Source organism: Thunnus albacares, chromosome 19 (genome assembly GCF_914725855.1).
Source record: "Thunnus albacares chromosome 19, fThuAlb1.1, whole genome shotgun sequence".
Classification (NCBI taxonomy): domain Eukaryota; kingdom Metazoa; phylum Chordata; class Actinopteri; order Scombriformes; family Scombridae; genus Thunnus; species Thunnus albacares.
This window is the reverse complement of record NC_058124.1, coordinates 13,662,054-13,683,267: the sequence shown is the minus strand read 5'-3', so window position 1 is coordinate 13,683,267 and position 21,214 is coordinate 13,662,054. Positions and strand designations below refer to the sequence as shown.

At 41.1% G+C, this 21,214-nt stretch overlaps 1 protein-coding gene across 2 annotated transcripts; it reads right to left on the bottom strand.

The window, feature by feature from the left end:
- Nucleotides 1-413: 413 nt before the first annotated feature.
- Nucleotides 414-13,382, bottom strand: LOC122969583 (zinc finger protein 385D-like). Of its 2 annotated transcripts, XM_044335414.1 has the most exons (8): nucleotides 13,243-13,382; nucleotides 10,841-10,956; nucleotides 5,900-6,007; nucleotides 4,932-5,100; nucleotides 3,563-3,811; nucleotides 3,309-3,490; nucleotides 1,596-1,697; nucleotides 414-1,181 (listed from the first exon to the last, which is right to left on the bottom strand). In XM_044335414.1, exons 1-8 carry the CDS (start codon nucleotides 13,250-13,252, stop codon nucleotides 939-941), a joined length of 1,179 nt encoding a protein of 392 aa, XP_044191349.1. In that variant the 5' UTR covers nucleotides 13,253-13,382; the 3' UTR covers nucleotides 414-938. The 2 variants fall into 2 exon arrangements, with proteins under 2 accessions (XP_044191349.1, XP_044191350.1); XM_044335415.1 differs by lacking the exons at nucleotides 10,841-10,956; nucleotides 13,243-13,382 and adding an exon at nucleotides 6,092-6,291.
- Nucleotides 13,383-21,214: the final 7,832 nt, after the last annotated feature.

The following is a 21,214-nucleotide window of genomic DNA, read 5'->3' as shown; positions in this document are numbered from 1 at the left end:
AGCCAAATAAAGTCTGTGGATGTGTCTGCTTCCATTATAAATTTATTTATATAAATACCTGAATACAGACCAAGGAAAGATTATTTTTACGTGCTGCTCAGTAGCAAGGGAGGATGAAATGGGTTTAGGTCAGAGACAGAATAGAGAGAGTTATGGTTTTGGGAGGAGGTGATGCCTGACTGCGTTTTGATGTGTTTACATGTCTGGCGGTGTCTGGGTAACACGTATGCATGGAGCTGAAAAGATTGATTTGTTCCTGTAAATGCATTTTATTTTATAAATCTGTTGGAGCAAAGATCTGTTAAAACGGCATATGATGTTGAAATGATATTGCACTCATTTATTGAATAAAATGGACATTTTGGAGTATTAAATTGGTGTTTGGAGTCATATTCAGAAACGCAACCAAGATCGAACATGAGTATTGTTTATTGGAAAATAATAAACATCTTGAGTCAAGCATGCTCTGGTTGACATTCATACTGATATGCATATCTGCACACACAAACACACACAGTTATAATCATCATGGAAGCTCAACATTCTGCATCTTTCTTAAAATTCACTGAATTAAACCGCAGTCCATTTTAAGAATATTTTACAGATTATCACCATTTATAAAACTTAATGGAATGGAGCTGTAAAAAGTTGTACCTCTCTGATGTCTATATCTGTGCATGCACTTGCACACACACACACACACACACACACACTCTCACATATCATAAAATACTCTGTTTTTACTCATTTGCAGCTGTGTACATCCTCCATCCCAACCTAACTGATGCTTTATGGTTTTGGCCCCAGCAAATAGTCTTCAGTCCTGGCCCCTGACACCCACAGTATCTGCTGGCATGTGGAGTACAGTCAGCACTGTCTTATATCACATCTTGTTCAGGCCTCAGTTCTGCTTTTAGCTGATTGAGATGCAGACTGGGTCAGTAGGGGGAAAACAGAACCGGCGAGTGTGTTGAACAGATGGGCCCAGGGGCCGGATGCAGCAGGGCCTGGGGGAGGGGCTGACTGTGAAATAGGGCGGGGCTCGAGCTTGAGGCGGGCCTGACAGGGAAAGGGGGTAGCGTTGCCATGGCGGCGGCGGTGACAACAGAAAGCTGACGTTGTAGGACACACGAGGCCAGAGGTTTGGTCAGGTCTTGGCTCTTCTGTAGAGCCAGACGAATCTGCGAAAGAAACACAGAAAAACAAACTGCTATCAAGGGGTTTTCTTTCCTTTTTCTCTAAAAAGGAAGTTTAGATAGAGAAGGAAGGCAGTTTAAGTAGGAAACCAGAGGAAAACACAGGAGATAACATCTTAGTAGGTAGTCGGCACATTGAAGTAAAAGCTTTCCAAGTTACTGCCAAACAAATTAGTAAAGAATCTGCTCTCCTTTCTAATGTAATCTGCCCTTTTGTTCCTCTCCAAACATCCTAAAAGTAAAACACAAATACAAGATTCTTCAACTCATATCTCTGATGTATTGTTACATTTGCAGTAATGAGGGGCGCTTCCTGGAAGAGGCTCTTGAGAATTAACTCATGTACACAAACACAATGATGACGGCTGAAAGTAAATCAAGCAACACCAAAGTACTCACTGCCTGGAAACTCTGGTGACGCTGGGTGGGAGTGTAGGGGCTGAACTTAGGCTTGGCTGGTTTACCTGCTGCTCTGTCCTTGTGTCTCCTACTGCTAATGTGCTGGAGTATTGGAGAGAGACAGACAAACACACACACACACACACACACAAAAATAAATCCAGACAGACACAGGCAGCAGCATAAAGACTGAGCAGACGAAGAGACAACGTGGCATTTTCTTGGAAATCTGAATAATCAGAGAAGAGGAAATTAAAGGACGCCTAATCAAAGTTCCTATTTTCACTACTCATGCATAATGTTGATATTTTGTTGGCTCTGGTTTTGAGTATCAAAATATTCATGAGGGGCGGGTTTGAAAATCTTTTTGATTTGATTGACAAGCACAAACAGATGGCTACAGCCAGTGCGGCACACAATCAGCAGTGAACTGCTAAATATGCATGAGCACCTGGCCAAAGTTAACTTTTAGGCAGTCGGTTATGAAGACCAACAATTTGCAGTCGTATCACGAACAGAGAAGCTAACCTCACATTCAGCTGCTCACTGAAAACAGGCTAGGCTTAGCAGCTTTGTGCTCATTATCTTGAGGGATCTGTGATTTTTAACTCACCTGGAGCGACAGGTGTGAGGTGTTCACACTGTGATTTGAAATAAAATATGCATGGCTCTGTCTGCAATGTGTGATGGATAAACTGATGATGGCTCTGTTGATGCCTTTGACTGGCTCAACGGTGTGAGCGGCAAATGTGTGTGACAGCTGACCTTTTTATAGTTTTTGATGCATAAGAGGAACTAACCACTGAGAAATGTGATGAGGAAGTTTCTTGTGTTACCTAACCAGTGTTCTGGTTAGGTAACACAGGAAACCTCCTAACAATGTCCTAACAACATCCTAATAATGCATACAAGTGCCCAGCATTCCTGGACATGTAAGACTCTAAAAAATACCATTGCAGAGGTGAAACATTCATCAGAAAAGAACATAACTTCTTCTATGTCATTACAACGTAAACAAAGACTTTTCTGTTCCAAGCTATACAAATAAAATCTACCATTAATATGGCAACAACAATGGCAACTCAGGATGTTTTACTACAAAGTATAGCCCTTAAATAATGCTCATTAAAATGGAAAAAATTGTCTTCAATCTCACCTAAATCACAAAACAAACGAAGCCTTTTCTCTTCAGGGAGATTAAACCTTCCTGTAATGTACCTGAACATAACTCTGCACACAGCGATCTGTGACGTTTGGTTAAATTCTGCATTAAATTCTAAAGTTCTACACTGTAGTTGCTTCTCATGAGAGTATGTTCATATTTTAGGTGTGTACCAATCATCAACAGACCACCGATTTTTGCTGAGCACCACAAATGTTACAATGTTGACTGTTTTGAAAAATTAACTAGAAATGAATCATACACAAATAAAGATTTCACCTCACTAATTCAGGGATGTCCATGCGAAATGTTCCAGTTCAAGATCTTTACAGTGAGCAGGCATATCCATCAAGTCTGTTCCAAAGCCAGTTTGAAGGTTCCCATCTCATATCACCACTGATGGCCAACATGGGTTCAACTCCCAGAAACGAGCAAAGCGCTCAGTAATGGACTATTACAACTGTAGCGTGTGAAATGTGTCTCTGTGTTAATAAGTATAACAACTAATCTGTCTGAGCCTTGTTTTTGACAAGACATTTACAGAAACTAACCTGTTTGAGTTGAGTCTCAGAGTTGACATGCACATCACAGATCTCACAGTGGAAAGTTTTATTCTGGAGTCCAGTTGACAACTCAGACGGCGCAGCCAACTTGGCCTTGACTCCCGTCCTCGGAAAGGACTTGATGGCTCCGTCACCACTTCTCGCCTCCAACATTGTCTTGTGTTTAGTGCCTGAGCAACCATAAATTCATATTAATAGAGTATTGAAACAGTACAAGCTGTTAAATCCACCACGTGTCTTACCACTGTTGTGGGCTTGGAGCTGGGAGGCGGAGTTGACAGCCACTTTACAGAGTGAGCAGTAGAGAAGGCGTATAGCTTTTTCTTCTTCCGTCTCCTCTGGAGCCACCTCTACGTCTCCGTCTTTTGGTGTTTCTTTCTCTGTCATACTTGGGCAGGGTGACAGGGAGGGGTTGGACGGCACTTTCACAGTTTCATTGGGTCCGCCGCTTGACGGTGCCGCCTCTGAGGTAGGGTTTGGGGCTGAGGGCTCTGAAATGAAGTCATCATGAAATGATGATGAAAAAGCAAAAATATTACAGAAAGCAAGTCTGTGACTGCAAAACAGTGAGATGGAGAGAAAGACAACATGGAGAGAAACTGGAAATTTTTTCCACTTCTATGAAATTCCTGAACTCTTACAATAAGCCCATTTCATGACTTGCTCAGAGACAAAAACTCACCAGGCTACAGGTGATTTATGAGCTCTATCAACATCTATAATCACTCTAATAATCAATGATTTCCCCTAGGATCTGCCTCCCAGCACTAAAACGAACAGTTCTGTATTGAGATGATTTGGCTCTATTATCTTTCGTGAGACTGACTTGTAGAGTTTCCCTGGAGGAGGGTGTGCTGATTTAAGGATTCAGTCGCTGCTAATAACAATGATTAGCTCTGCCTTGCTGAGTGGGTGCCTGTTTGTTACCATTGATTCCCCACTTTTAGAGGCCGCTGAGGCTGTTTGCTGATGTAATCTTCAGAGAGCACTCCTGCTGTCTCATCCACTTACCTGAAACTAAATCCAAACTGGAAATGAGCACTCATTCTTTTTCTCTTACAAAAACATTTGCATATCAGCTTTGTCAAGTACAATTCTCCAATCTCTTTGGTCTTTAGCTTGCAGCAAAATGTATTATTTTCATTCCTTATTGCCCACACACATGCAGAAGTAGCACATCAGGACCAGCACACACATATATATATATGCTAATGCAGGTTGGAAAGCAGTTGACAAATGCGTTGACACACCTCCACATTTATACACATGTATTGTACATGCTTGCACACACACACTCTACGGTTACCCACAGATCATATTCAAAGCATTTTCCGTGTGTTTTTGATCTCAGGAGGCCACTGAATGAGGTCAGTAAATGTAGACATGAAGAAGGAGCAGGGGATAATGCTCAACCTTTAATCTCTTTACTGTGAAACCCAAAGCAGCGGGAGCTTTATCACATAAAAGAGTTAAAGTCGTGACTGGGAAAAGAAGGTTTGAGCCGCACATTCCTATATCTAACGCTGTCATACATTTGATGTCTGCACACACACACACACACACACACACACACACGGCAGGGGAAGCATGCGTGCCTGCAGAGACACACACCTCCTGATGTTGTGTCAAAGCTGGAGGGCTGTGAGCAGGGTGATGAGAGGATTTGAGATGTGGTTTCCTTGGTGACCGGTTCAGAGGTCCTGATCTTAGAATCTGGAGCATCCAGAGATTTCAGCCTTTTCGCATGTTTGGTGCCACTATAATGGGAAGAAGCCTGTGCCTGTGTGCACAACAGCAGACAAGAGGGTATAAACTAGCTGCACAGAATGATTTGATTATGTAAACCCAACAGTGTTTTTATTTTAAGCCACAAGACATGAATTGAATGTGAATAAAAATGTAGTTCCAGTGGTTAAGTTTTAGAGTTTGCTATCACTAATAAATAAATGTACAAAAGCTTCTAAATCAAAATGTTAAATGTTCCTGATGTAAAAGGCTTGCTCACATCAGTGGCATTTTTCAATACATGAGTACATTTTTTGGTAATTCTTTCTTTTATTTTACATTTACATCAGATGAGTTCACAAAATACTGATGTTTAATTTCAATTAGATTAGGTTTTTCATTTAATTTAGATTAGGTCAAACTTCTGAAATCATTACGGTAAAAAATGTGTCTGTTTTGCCAAGTTTTTGAAAAAATTGGCTTTTTTTCCTACATGCTATTTTTAAATATTCTTTGTTTTCCATTTATTTCTTCTCACCATGATTCCTGCTCTGCACTTTCTAATAAATAAGATTTGTGACAATGTGTCGCAACTCAACAAATTATAGTTCTTGCTTATGAATAGTTTTATAATAAGCACAATAAATAATGAAGGCTCTCTAAAGGTCAAATAGCTGTGCACATTTCACCTAATTATGAGACAGCTCTAACTCCTTTAGAACCAGTAAAACAGCCAAACACATGGGCAGGTCTCCTCAGCTGTTCAACTGCCATACGAGGGTGTGTGTGAGAAATAAAAGCACCCTCAAAGAAAAAACAACATAGAGGGAGAGTTCCCGCAAGACACCACCCACCTCAGAGTTGAACCTCAGTCGGCAGACTCCACAGGAACTGGGCTTCCTCTTCAGCGGTGAGCTTAGCCTGAATCCTGGGCCAATCAGAGCTTTATGGACATGATCCATCTGCAACAAAGGAGAAGCATAACATTAAAAGGTCACAACTGGTTTAGGACTGTGAAAGACTGAGTAGGTAGTGAAAGTGATCACCTGAGGTGTAAATGACAAGCTATCTGGATGCTAAACACTCCTCTCAGGGATACAGAGATTTATAACGTCTCAGGTCAAAGGTGGGGTTGGGGGAGTACTTTAGTCTGGCGCCCAGTCATGCATGAACCCAACAGCATACACACAGCTGCTGCAACACATGTGACACACACACATGTTCACATACACACAGCAACATTTACTATCATTTGCTGAAGATACATGAGCATGTAAATGACAAGCCCTGTGCTCTAGAGGCCAGACCAGGCCTAACCTCAATCAGTGTGAAGTAATACTCCACCCAAAATGTTTCTTTTGACCATGAGCCACTCAACCCTTGTAAGCTTGAAAGGCTTGGAGTTTGCTTCATCGTGCAGAAGATGTGGTCAGCTTGACTTAAGCTTTCAGCGGATAATTTATTCTAATTATTTTCTTGGCAGACAAAAGTATTAAAATGTTTGTAGAAACTTGTCAAACTACTGCTGCAACATATTCCAGTTCTTCTCTGTCCATCAGTGTGCTCAGTGTGTTCTAAATTCCTATATTTTAAATTCCTAAATATGCCTAAAAAACTTCATTATAGTTCTCTGTCAAGCTCACAAGCATTGGTTTATGTACTTCTTAAAGCTTCCTGCTCTTCCACCTGTAAAAACCACTCAATCCAAGCTCACTCATTGGCTAACCTGATGCTGCACTCTGTAAATAAATTGCAGCATAGCTGAATAGTAAAATATTGAAGCGGATTGACAGCGAAGAAGTAGATAATGCAGCAGAGCATCAGATTCTTATCTTTTTTTTTCTGCATATTTGAATCTGTTGTGACCAACATGAAGCCAGGTTCACCACAGCCTCTGTTTGTTCTTCATAATGGACAAACTCCAAACATTTTACAGCCACCTTTCAATTTTCCAAGAATATTTCCTCACCCAGTCCTGTTCCAGGAAGACCGAACCTGCGAATGGTCTTTCCACCCAAACAGTTAGAAATGAAGGTAGAGTTTTAAAAAGTGTCATCATCTTTAATTTACAAACTAAGTGTTGTGTTGTTCATGTTGCCCTCAACATGAACAACTAACTAAAGATAAAATTAAGGACGTTTCACCCCTTGAGCTACTTTTCTTTATGAGTGGAAACACAGGTAGTAAACCTACCCATATCTTTGCATATGTGTGTGTGTGTGTGCAATAACTATACCAGCATCTGACCACACAGCGCTCTGCACCTCTGGACATTGCCTACTGGAAGGTTTAATGAGCACATATACTCAGTGCCATAAAACCCAACTGGCCTTTGTGGAGCAAAACAAACCTATTACCTATGATGAAATGTAGAGAGCCATATAACCAGCCACAACCAGGGAGGCTTTATGGAAATCTGTCTGGAGGTGATGTTGAAATTTATGTGTTTTTGTTGGTCAGCCAACTAGTTCTGTAAGCTCTGGGAACATATATAGCACCGCACTGGATATTAAGCTAGTTTCTTTAGTGCCAAAGATGAATTCCTCGCTCTTCAAATGTCAAAAACGCAACAGAATCCGTGTGTGCGTGCCTGTGTGCGCGTGTGTTCTCGCTCATTTTCTTTGATCATCACTCGAGGCAGCTGCACTGGAATGCATCTCTGCAGTCGCGGGTCTCTTATCTCTGCTGTTTCCCTGCAGCTGTTTGTGTATGTAAAACTCAAACGAACACATATAAATACATACAGTTCTTTTGTGTATTGTGTGCAAACTAGAAATCATGATATCCTAAAAATTAAGAAATGTCATGTAAATTTTTCTATAACATGGAAATAGGCATGGACATTTTTATGTTAAACATTTACGAGAATGTGCTATTATGCTAATCTGAATCAAACAGAACATTTTAATACAGTAAAAGCTTGTCTCTCTCCCTCCCTCAGCCCAACGCTCCTGTATCACCATCTGACCTTCCATCACACATTCCTCACTTCACCCCTCCATCTGCTCCCCTCTGAACTCTCTGCCTCTCCTTTCTTCGCCGCCGGATCAAAGTCACCTTCCTGTCTCTCCGTGGACTCACTCTCTTTACCCTTCACTCCCACTCCGCTCACCACGATGGACGAGCACCTGTGGGCAAAGTCAGTTTGCCCTTCTTACTCAGCCCTTTTACTTTCTTGCTCCTGTACACAATATAAACCACATCACCTGCAGAAACATGCCCTCTCTTCTTACTCTGACATCAAAACCAATAAAAACTGTTGCAGTGAATTCAGTGGGTAATGCAGTAAATAAATAAATAAATACATGACATCCACCTAAGAGTATCAATTATAATCAGAACATTCTCTCTATAAACCTCTTCACACAGACATACTCAACTCCAGGGAAGGAGTTATGGCTCAAACATATGGCCAAGTGAAGTAAAGCAGACTTTTACCTGGAGCGCAGTCAAGAGCCTCAACATTTATAATGATGAATGTTCCTGGATTAACACTGTGTACCAGTGCAATAGCTACGTGTGAGCGCATGACGTCAAGCACCCCAAAAAAGAAAGGCGGGTTATGATGAATGAGCTGCTGCTTTTTGGTTCTTTGTCATTTAAGTGATTATTTGCTTGGAAACAATATCACATTTTTGTCTCTATAAAAAAGCACTGTCAAACTATGAGCCAAACTAACCAGTGAAGCCCCAGTGTGAAGTCCTGGATCTCTGGCTTACGACAAACATCCACAGACACTCACACACACACACACACACGCATGCAAGCCTGTAACTAGGACAACCAACATGTGGGCACTAAACAAACTCCCGGGCAGTGCTTTACAGAGGCATTTGCCAACACACGTACTGTAGCATCTACGTTCACAAGAGAATGCAAGCTTATACACACACCAAAAAAGAAAAAACCCACGCACATAAAAACACACACTCCCGCAGAAAATGGAGCCAGTTCAGCTGTGTACCCACTTATTTAACACCCACAGGTTCAGATCAGAGGAGGGAGAAGATTCCCTCTACACTATGCTGTGCTTTCCAGTTTGCAGACAATATATACTTGAGAAAGTGGTTCATTATGTTCTATTACGTAAAGTTTCCTTTAAACAACATTTGAAGTAACGCCTCAAAATCAACCAGGGAATATGTTATCCTAACATAAGCGGTGTCATTTATTAAATACACAGTCTAAAGAGTTGGCAGTAGGGGTTTTTGGTCTTTTTCCAGCTTCATCAAGTAGAATAAGCCTGGCATCTCCAAAATTACACCAAACCAAAGGCAAGCATTAAAAGGTGAGTAACTTTTTAGAGGGCTGACAATATGCAATGGCAGAAATGGAAAAAAATGAAATAAAGGAGAGAGACAGCACTTACAAATAGGTGAGAGGGGATGTGACTCAGCAAGGAGAGGGTGATATGAGATTTGAAAAATTTTTTTTTTTTTGCTTTTCAACCTGTGTCACGTTAAGAGTGAGACAGCTTTTCTGACTTGAGCGGGAAGGTCATCCGCCATAAGGAAGTTTTAATAATTTTATCAAAATCTGTAACATTTATATGTTGATTGTTTGTGGTAAAGGAAGAGGAGGGCCAGTGGAGAGAGCGACGGAGTGAATGAAACTCTGAGAGCAAGATGAAGCGCATGAGCAGGTGAAGGATGAGGAAGATGACCACAGGAGAGGAAGAGAGAGCTGAAGTGAAGAGGGCGATGGAGCAAGAGCAACGCAAGAAAGTGGAAGGGATGGATGAGACAGCTGGAGAGAGGAGAGCGAGGTGAAATGGAAAAGGAGGAGGCTGAGACCTCGACGGACTTCTTATTTCTCCTCAGGTGGCAGAATGGCTGTTTTGACAACGACAAAGACATCACACACAGAATAAAAGAGACTGCACACACATTAAGCAGACACATAGTCCTACACACACACAATCCTCTCTTCTAAACCCTCAATTTGTCTTCTCTATATCCCTCCTCTAAACATCTAAGAGCACACTATGGTTTAGAGATGAGATGCAAGTAAAGAGAAGGGAGGAACAAAAGGAAAATTGTCAATTTTGATTCAGAGTGGGCCAGACACGGTAATGGGCTTATGAGTGGCTCTCAGCCTCTTACTTCATCTCGAGTTAAGATTTTGAGCTGGATTTGGTATAAGCAAAAGTGCAGGACAAAAACACACATCATGTTTTCTTGGCTCTAAAAACACACACAAAAGAAGACACTTCTAGTGCTGAGGTGTTGGAAATTGTCTGTGAATAGGCCACGTCTCAGCTATGAAGTCTTGTGGATTACTTTCTGCATACTACACAGATACAAGCCAGAAAAAATGACACACATACACACACACACACACACACACACACACACACATCTAAACAGCGAGTATATTAAGACATATAGCACAAAGACGTCAGCCCTGCCTGACACATCAACTCTCCTTGGGGCTTGGACTCCGCCAGCTTTAGCTCTCTCCACCTTCACCCTTCACAAACACAGGGGCAGACAGCTCTAAGAAAAGCTCTGCGTGAAGAATACCAAGGAATCAGCTCCACCCCACCACGTTGTGTAGAAATGTCACAGCTCTCTGCATCAGAGGTGATATATTTGGAAAGGTGTAGGCAGCACGTTCATACACCTGTGTATTGAAAGTAAGTCCACGCAAACAGATTACTCCATGAAATAAACTCCTCCACTCGCAGGAAAAAGCGTTGTGCGTGAATGATCGGGGTTAGAGATAAAAAAGGCAGGAGAGTGCAGTAGGTGTGATGTTGTGTTACTATGACAACTATGATGACTGACAGTACTCACGTCAGTGAATCCAGGCAGCAGGTGGAAGGGGAGGAGGGGTTTCGGGTCTGGGGAGGGCTGAGTCCTGCCCAGCGTGGTTCGAGCCAGCGGTGGCAGAACACTGTGACACACATTGCCTAGGAGACAGCATGGCAGGGAGGAGACAGGTAGAGAGATAAACATATGGAGGAATGACTCAATAGACATGATGTGATCTCTCATTATGATGCTGATGAAAGCTAATAGATCAAATCAGCAAAACATATTATAGAGCCTCATAGACATATTAGACAAATCCTCAGTGGAAAAACTAAAATGATGTTTTATCTCCGGGAACCTTTGTCTTATTTGAGTTTCACTCACCTTTACTGATTGAAATCTACACTGACAATGACACAAAATATGGAACTTGAATGACTAGAAGATATGGAGAGAAAGTACTGCACTGAAGAACAAATCTGAGATATTTCTGTTTTTTCCTACATGTGTCACCTTCCCTACATTTGAGAGATGAATATTCTTTGAGCATGTGAACATGTGAGCATTTTATAATATATGATACAGTCTAATTGTATACCGCATTATATAAAGTAGTTACAATTACATCCACTTTCACCAGCTACATTAACATGTTGCTTACACATTAATGCATCAATCATAGTATAATGTATATACAATCTCTGCTTCTACTTCTAATATTCAAGTCCATTTTGCTCATAATCCTTCTGTAATTACACTTTTCCTCTTCCACCGCTGATATATGTGTATAATTATGCTATGTATAAATGTATCAATTCTTCCAAAATCTTTCTAAAATTTAAAGCAGAACTCATTAGGGGTGTAACTAATGATTTGTTTAATTAAGTGCTGATAATTTAACAATTCTGTCTATAGAATGTCTAAAAAATATTGTCAAGAGTCTCATGTGCTCACATGAAATCTCAATCAAGTCTGTTTTGTCCAACCAACAGTCCAAAACGGAGGGACATTCAGTTATAGGATGAAAAAAGTCACTAAATATTCACATTAGAAAAGCTGATGTCATTTTTTGACACTTTTGTCTTTAAAAATGATCTCAATAATGAATAGATTATTAAAATTCTTATGTTCATTTTTTGTCTATCGACTAATTGATTAATTGATGTGAAGCTGTTGAACCCATAATAAGCATCTACATCTGTTTTTTTCTGAATGAACATGAAGATGTTTACTTAATATGAAAGCTTGTCATATTTGACATGCCGTTAAGTATTAGCTTTCTTAAAATAGGACCGTCAGGCTGTCTGTGGTGTACCAAGGCCAAATGGGCTTTTACACACAGACAGACACACACACACACACACACACACACACAGAGGGGTACTGAAGGGTAATCAAATACTCTACACAGGTGCCAAACTAATATGAGCAGCAAGCATGTGCATGTGCAGACACACACACAGGCTGGAAGCAATCACCCACAACATATAATATATTATTATATCAAAATCAAATGTTTAGCCGCAAAACATGTTAACACACAGTCACTCAAACATGCACACACTTGTAACCTGTCACACACACACATAGTTGTGGTTCAGTGAGGCCATTAGTAAGTGTTGTGTGATAAACAGCCTGTTTGTGTTGTTGAGCGCTGATTAAGGAGGCTTGTTTTCTAGTTTGCATGTTCTCTGAGCTTGATTACGGTTTGATTCAGGACCAACCCGCATGTGTAATCATCATCATCATCAGAAATCACAACACACCCATCCGCTCTGCCATTAGTCTGATTGCATTTAACAAGCATAAGCCATGTGTGTGTGCGCGCACGCACGTCATGTTGCGTTTGACCTGAGTGTTTGCTTTGGTAAGAAATGGCTTGAAAGAATGAGATAGGCTGCAAGAAACCCGTGGAGAGACTGTAAAGTGGACACACACACTTAACCTGAAATGATCTTTAATGAATATTGAAATGAGGCTGGTCACCACTAATTGGGACTCCCATAACTTGCATCCAATAATCTAAAGCAATAATAATTTGGGTTTTAGTGAGGCAATATATATATATTTATAGCATGTACATGAGAATTATACTATAATATTTTTCTTTTCTATCCTTTATAAGTTTTTTTCCCAATTATATTTATAAAGTGTCTCCCATGTCATTGAAGAATTTGCCCTGTGCGCTATTTCATGAGGAAAACTGGCACAGATAAAAGGCTAAAAACTAAAACAAATATATAGACCATATCAGTTAATTCTTAAAATTACGAAATGCATTAAATTATCTGTACTATCACTGCCTCATTCTTTTCTACAGTGCAGATGACTGACTTCACAAAGCTTACAACCATTTCAACATAGCAACAAGTGTGTCCGCCGCGTTATGATCAACAAAATAAACACTCTTATGGGATCAAAAGCATAAAGCGTCGTTTACATACCGAAATACATGGCGGCACCGACAGATATCCGGTTGTTCAGTGTTTGATAGAAGTGTCTCTCATCTCCAGGCAGAGATTAGGCTTGAGTCTTCTCCTCTACAGTCTCTCTCCTCTCTATCTCTCTCCTGCGGCGCCGACGCTGCTCCTTCCCATCTGGATTCCCTCCTCCTAACTACCCGCCCCCTCCTCCCCCTCCCCCTCCTCCTCCTCCTCCTCCTCCTCATCCTCTTCTTCCTCCTCCTCATCTCCTCACGATTCGTGTACAAGTCTGTCCTGGTATCAACATCTCCCAGAAATCTGTTTTTATTCGGTAAACAGACGGAAATTACCTTAATGAGTGTACAGTGCCATCCTGGATTAGAGCAACCCTCAATGCCAACAAACACAGAGCAAGAGGTACATTTGATTAAGCGTGTAACTCAATATAACACCACAAAACAGAAACAAGAGGAACCCATCTTTATCAAAGCAACTAATTCAGCTTTCAGAGCTGCTATTAAACACAAAACTACAGGTTTAAAGAATGAGGGGGAATCCTTCCCCTCCGAGGCCGCAGTGTGACTCCTGTCTGCAGGTTTCCCTCTCAGGCTGCTGTCTTTTGGAAGCAGCCCCATGTTCTTATGCTTCTTAAATGGTTTCCCATCCTCGCTCCTATTTCCTCTCAAGCCCATGGTATTTTTAGATTCATCCCGGAGCTTTCACCGTGCACAGAGGAAACTACACAGGACGCACACATGATGCACAGTCCAGCTAAAAACATCACAAGCTGTCAGGCGTGCATGCACACATGCTTTTATGCAGCCTTATGCATATATGCATGTACTCACTTGCACTTAAAAGGACTCTAGTATGTTCATTTCTGGCTCTCTGTCTTGCATCTTCACACACACACACAACCCTAGAGAGTTCTGATGTATCTCATGGCAGAGTGACCTTGATTTAACTTCGTTGTCCTCAAGCCTGAGCGTGTTAACCCCCCCCCCCCCTCCACCAACATGTGTTCTCTCACAATCCAAAGCTCCAGGGCCATCAAGTCAACAACTGTTGTCCTCAAAATGCAAACACACCACCTCTTTGCGCTCATGAGCTTGAACTATCAAGTCTTTTAATTACAGATGCGCATAAAAGGGGAACATATTTAATTATAATTAGAAAGTGCAGCCGTCACCTCAAGGACCTGCACGACAAAACCATAAAGTGAACTGAGAAAAGCCTGGCACTCAGATAAGCTGCATTCATTCATTGAAATGAAGATGTGTTGATTCAGTGGAACAAAATGGTATGTGAAGTGCATTTATAAGAACAATCGTGGTATCTTCATGCTCAGGGAGTATCTCTTGGTTTAATCTGGACTGTACCTCCATCCATGCACTCCAGAGAACAAAAGCTGAGCAGGAGAAAAATACACACATGGAAATATCTACTCATTCACTCAATTTAACGCCCCTTTTGTCACTCACTGTATTGCCAGACGTTTTGTGTTCCTGTGAGAAAGAGCAGAGTACTTTTAGGGGCTGGGTGGTATTATTGCCTTTTTTTCCCCTACCTTGAAGGAACAGCTGAAAAGTTTTCGCTTGCCTTGGAGGAAAGCTTTGTCTCAAAGTCACACATTTGGAAGCTCAAGGTTGAGTCTTAGCCAGGTGTCTTTCCTCTTCGAGTGTGAGAGTTATGCCAAGTTATGAAATCGCTTTTGAAGCAGTGTGAAACTTGGTTCTGATGGGTAAAATGTTGGGTCAGCTGTTGGAAATTTCTGGGTCAGTGGATTTGTGGTTAAGGCAGCAACATGAAACCGGGGGAAAGCCATGCTATGACTGTGGATAAAAGTACCTAATATACTAAAGTGACTCAACACATTATGTCACATAATCTATTAATGTGACTGAAAAAGCTGCAAACATGATCTGCTTCCCAGTGTCCAGATGTCATTACTTGAGAGCACAAATGCAAGCTCAGCAGAGAGATCACCTGTCACACAGAAGATAATATGTTAATGACAATCCTGTTTTACACCGTTTCTGTCGGTCTGTCAGGTTTCAGCTGAGAACAGCACTCCAATAATTGTTCAGTGCATCACTTTACACCTGCAGCTGTTTTGGTATTGTGGACTCACAGACAAACACTGTGGCTGTCATGGCAACTGAGGTATGTAATATGTTAAGTGGACCGATGCTGAGGCTCTCGGCTCTGTTTGTCACTGGCAACCTGTTTAATTGCATGCCGGAAAGGAATCTTGTGACCCCAGCTGGGCCTCAAATACGGATAGCCAAGCACAACAGGCTCCGTTATGAAATTAGAGGCTTTCAAAGGAGTTAATTGACTGGAGTATATGGGGAGGTGATACACAAACACACACACACAGAGCTACTGAAACTGGTTTTTAGACTCATAATCTCACAACAAGCTGAGTTGAGACTAAACAGTGCAAGTATTACAGCTTTTCCCTGAGATCACTTCTAGGCAATAATCCACCTCTCAGCTTGTTTTCAGCTCTCGCTCTCTCTCTCTCTCTCTCTCTCTCTCTCTCTCTCTCTCTCTCTCTCTCTCTCTCTCTCTCTCTCTCTCTCTCTCTCTCTCTCTCTCTCTCTCTCTCTCTCTCTATCTCTCTCTCTATCTCTCTCTCTCTCTCTCCACTGCGCATTTTGGGCAGTAGAGAGTCTGAACACACATCCACCTATCAGCTCACCTCTCCCTTTGATTGGTCGCCATAACAACATCACCATGGTAATCAGCGTGCATCGACTTTGATTCCGTTTATGCGATGATGTCAGCTGACGTGAAAATCTCAAATCTGTGCTCTCTGACGCTGCTGATGTGCTCTGACAGATGCAGCATGATGGAGGAATGTAGGCTGTCAAACACTGTTTGTGTCTGGACTTTGGTTTGTTTGTGTGAGTGTGTGTTTATGCGTGCATAGATGCAGGAACAAGCACACATGCAGACATGATTACGCCCACGTATGGCACATCATCTGATCTGACACAGCAGTAACAAATCATAAGTCCAGCTGCAAACTGCTAATGACAGGTGCAGGTTCAAGACCTCTGTATTTTAACGTAATCTTATAATATACAAACAAAATACCCAAAAATGTTTTAGTGTGTGTGTGTGTGTGAGAGAGAGAGAGAGAAAGAGAGAGAAACAGATGAATAAAAGACAAGAGTACAAATGTTTTTTGAGCTCTTGTGTGCATGGTAATGGAAGTTTCTTTCGTGTGTGAGCCTTATGCCAGTCTGTTAGCCACGCATATAAACAGACAAACAAACACAGGAAGCAAAAATAAACAGGAAAAAACAAATCTGTGAAGCCAAGTCAGAACAAGTCAGGAAGTCTGTCAGAAAGCAGGAGAAGAGAGAAATACAGAAAGACAAGCGAAATGATAGGCTCCATATGTATGGGTTTTAGAGACGATCCATCCATGCTCCATGAGGTCAAAGGTCATAAGAACACAAAAGTCACAATAAAACCCGTACAGATGTGATGCTGCAACTGTAAAGCACAAGAAGGCAAAATGCTGCGGGAACAGGAATCGTAAATGGGAGATAAACAGCTCCATGTTGGGCTCAAAGGTGCCATAACACTCATCACTTTAGCATGTATGAGCCCTGTTTTTAGACACTGTTTTTACAGGCTACATATGTCTAGTAGCATGTGGGTAATAGCCACCATATGTATGTGCTAAATCCAATTCTTTCCAACCACTCCGAGAGCTTTACCTTTAAGGTGAGGCCAGAAATTGACCCACACACAAACCAGGAGGAATGTGCAAGAATCTGTGAAGTGGTAGAAGAAAACCATTCAGTCGTCTCATCCTAACAAAGAACAAAAGGGTCGTAGATTTTTGATTTCTTGATTTTTGCAAACATGACCCCCTTACCTCTAGGAGGGGGTACTCAGGGCAGAGGGAGATTAACAGATTTCATGACCAGGCTTTCAACCTGTGCAGCCTGCGTGGATTATTACACCAGATGCTTTTACTCAGTTCATAAAAATATCTTCAATCACAGGAAATAATTAAACATTTACTGCCTGGTGCAGAGCTTTCCCTATCATATTTTCATATGAGAAACTTTAAAAAAGCATTTGTGGTCATTTCACTGTAGCAAAATGATCTCCGGCAGAGAGATCTTGCTCAGGGACAGACACACACATGCACACGCACTCGCACCACAGTAAAGGCTCCTTATGCACATCTGTGAGCCAGAGATAGAGCACTATCTGTCCAGAATGTCATTAACTACCACTGCTGTAGATTTATGCTCTTTCAGTCATACCATATGAGCCCGTCCAATTATATCCATAGTCTGCAGATTATCTGCATACGCACAAATATACACACACATCGACATAAAACACAAAGTCTGTGAATTCATTTACTATTTGTGGTGGGAACTAGAAAATTAATTCCTTTCTTCACTGGAACGTTGATCAGCTTGTCAAGAGGAAATCAGAGGTTGCTACCATGGCAACAATACTGCAGCACCACATGAGCTTAATATCATGATTGTTAATGGAAGGAACAGTAAGGAATGTGATAGCAGTATGAGACATACTGGAGTTAATAAGGAAATTAGAGATGGAACAAATGCACTGCACTGCTGAGTACTAGCTTCCAATTCAACTTTCAACATCAGCACTGCCATCTACAGGCTGACAGGAGACACAACATCTTCAAGTCATGACTATCTCCCTGTGGTTCTTTTTTTTTTGTAAATATATAATTTTTAGTTTTCCAGAGGACAAAAAAGATAATGACAACATCATAATCCACAAGACACATTGAAAATGTTGTTATGACACACACATTAAGAAAGGGAAAGGAGGACTCGTTCTTCCGTGGTAGCACAGAGCACGCCAGGCGCCCAGTGCCCCCAGGGAGAGCCAGTCCCATAGAGTAGGAGGTGCAGGGGGGATGGCTGGTACGGGATAACATTGGGGATGATGATGCCGAGGCAGCTTTCCAGTCACCACTAATCTGCCACGGCCAACATGCCACTCTAACATCATCATCCGAGTCAAGACCGTAGGTTATACCTTACATCAGCTACACATGCACACATACACACATACTACTGAGTCAGGTTATTATTCTATTATTCATGTATTTTCTAATGAGAGTCTATGGGGCACCTGGCCTATTATCATAGTCCTTAAGGGTTGAGGCTGCACTCTCCATGGATAATAAGTCCAAGAAGTCCTTCAGCCAGTTATGTTTATTATAACAGTCTGGTTTACGGATTTTCCAGCTCATAAGTATTGTCCTCTTTAGAGAGAGAAAGGCTAGTGTGACACTATCTTGTGCAGTAAAATCTGCCATTAAAGTTCTCTCAACTGGGAAAACACCAGTTGATGATGGTTAGAGCATAAAATTTTATAAAAGCTTCCAGGACATATTGGCGCCACTCCTCACTTTGATTTACAATGATATTATCTCCAAACAGTCGATGCCAATAACTATGCGATCTGTTATCATTTCTCTAATGCCAAAACTGGGAAAGGATGACATGCAAATGAGCATTTCCCGACCATTAAGTCTTTTAAACAATGATTATAAATTGTTTGCCAAGATCCTTGTGATGCGCCTGGAGAAGGTAATGCACTCTTTAGTACATCTGGACCAGGTGGGCTTCATTCAAGGCCTCCTTGCCTCTAACCATATGAGGAGATTCCTTTATGTGATGTCAAGAGCCTCTGCTTTTAAGCATCCAGCAGAAGCAATATCACTGGGTGCTGAAAAAGTTTCTGATAGAATAAAGTAGCCTTTTTTATTTCATGTACTGTCCAAATTTGGTTCTGGGAAAATACGTATGCAGTGGATCAAGGCACTATATCATGAACTAACTGCTTATGTTAAAACTAATGGTATAATATCTCATCCCCTCCAACTTTCAGATCCACATGGCAGAGCGGTCCAGCCTCACCAACCGTTCTCATTTTAGCACTAGAACCGCTGGCTTGTGCCATTCGAGCCAATCAAAATATAGTGGATTGGATATTATTTCAAAGACAGTCTTTATGCTGATGACATTTTATCAACATTATCCAACCCAACTGTCTCAATACCACACTTGTTAAAACTTATAGAAGCATTTGATCGATTTTCTGAATACAAAATCAACTACAGTAAAAGTGAGGCTATCCCTCTTAACCACCTTTGCAGCCCACCTTGGCTCTGCACCCTTTGTCTGGAAACCTCAAGGAATGAAGTACCTCAGAATAAATATCAGATCTCCAATTATTCAACTTATATGGCACTAGCAATTTAAAAGTAATTAGAGAGGATATAAGGAAATGGACAGTCCTAACTTTATTGCTGTTGAGGCAGAGCAGAGGTGATAAAGATGAACTTTCAATCCAGACTCACCCATAGCTCTAAAGTTTCCCTAGCAATGGTTTAAGGAAATTGACAAATTATTTTCAAGTTTCCTATGGACAAGAAGCCTAGAAACAACCATAAAAATCGGTCATGCCCAGAAACAAGGGTGGTCTGGGTGTTCCTGATGTTCATCTTTACTATTTAGCATACATAGATAAGAATCAATATGCAGTAAGTATTTGGCTGGAGGAGAAGGTCATATTTAACGTCATTATGGTACCACCCCAAATATTATGCTAAAATAGATAATCCACTAATTGATTTTTCTTGTGATATTGCAAAGGCAGTACACAAATGATTTGTTTGTTAATGGCGTGTCTCTACCATCTCGTCCAATATAGAATAATCCACTGTTAACTGCAGGCAGTACAACACTGGCGAAGAGCACTTGGCAACACCAAAATATCACTCAGATCTGACAGGTTACAAGGGATGGAGGTAATACACCATTCCATGAGCTGAAATGCAGTTTGGCCTGAATGATTCTGCATTTCTACAACACTTACAGCTGAGATGTATCTTTAAAAATTTCACATCCAATGGACTCATACTGGGATCGAAAGGTGTCCTTAATGGCAAACTGAGGGATGCTGCTACTGGCAGAGGAACTGTCTCAGCTATGTACAAGTTATTCCCTCCCTGAAAGCACTTTCCCCACCAAATTACAATGGGAACGAGACATTGGTTCACCCCTCACTGCGAATCAATATTGAAGCATTCAACATCTATGTCCAGCTGTGTGAGATATAAAATTATCCAATTGACGGTCATACATAGGGCTTATATTAGGCCACATAAGTCAAAAAAGGACTCAAATGCGTCTGAATGGTGCTGGCATGGCTGTGGTAGGATTGGCACACTCATGCATTTACTGTGGTTCTGTGCAATGGTAGAAAGCTGGACTGAGATAATTGATGTTTTACAGGTGATAATGAATGTTCCTCAATATCCTGTCCTATTGTTTGCATATTGGGAAATGTGGAAAATAAACACGCAAGAACCAGTGGTTCATTTTTTGAGTGTGATTCCTTAATAAGAAGTAATGTCTACTAGCAAATCCACCTCACATCTATGAGTTTTGCAGCATTTAAAAGAGTCCTCTCAGACCTCTGGATAATTTTTAGAGGTAAAACTATGCAGTATTCACTAAAACAAACAAAATACAAGAAAACTATACATAATAACAGTGTGGCAGAATTTTAGTTTTTCTTTTTTTCCATCCCATTAATCATCTCCCGACTGTTGTGTCAGTTACCAGGATGACAACCACTGCTGTGTACTGTATGACTCTATCAGACAAATTGTGCTTATTCAGTGGTGGAAAGTAACTAAGTACATAGTCGATTACTGTATGTAAGGACAATTTTGAGGTACTTGTACTTTACTTGTGTATTTCCATTTTATGGTACTTTCTACTTCAACTCCAGTATATTTAAGAGGAAAACGTTGTACTTTTTACTCCACTAATCTTTTTGACAGCTGTTGTTGTTGGTTACTTTATAGATCTAGATGTATATGATACATTTTTTTAGATTAAATTGCCCAGAAGCATATGAATTAGTTCAAATTTGATTTGCCCCATCTAGACCAGCTACAACA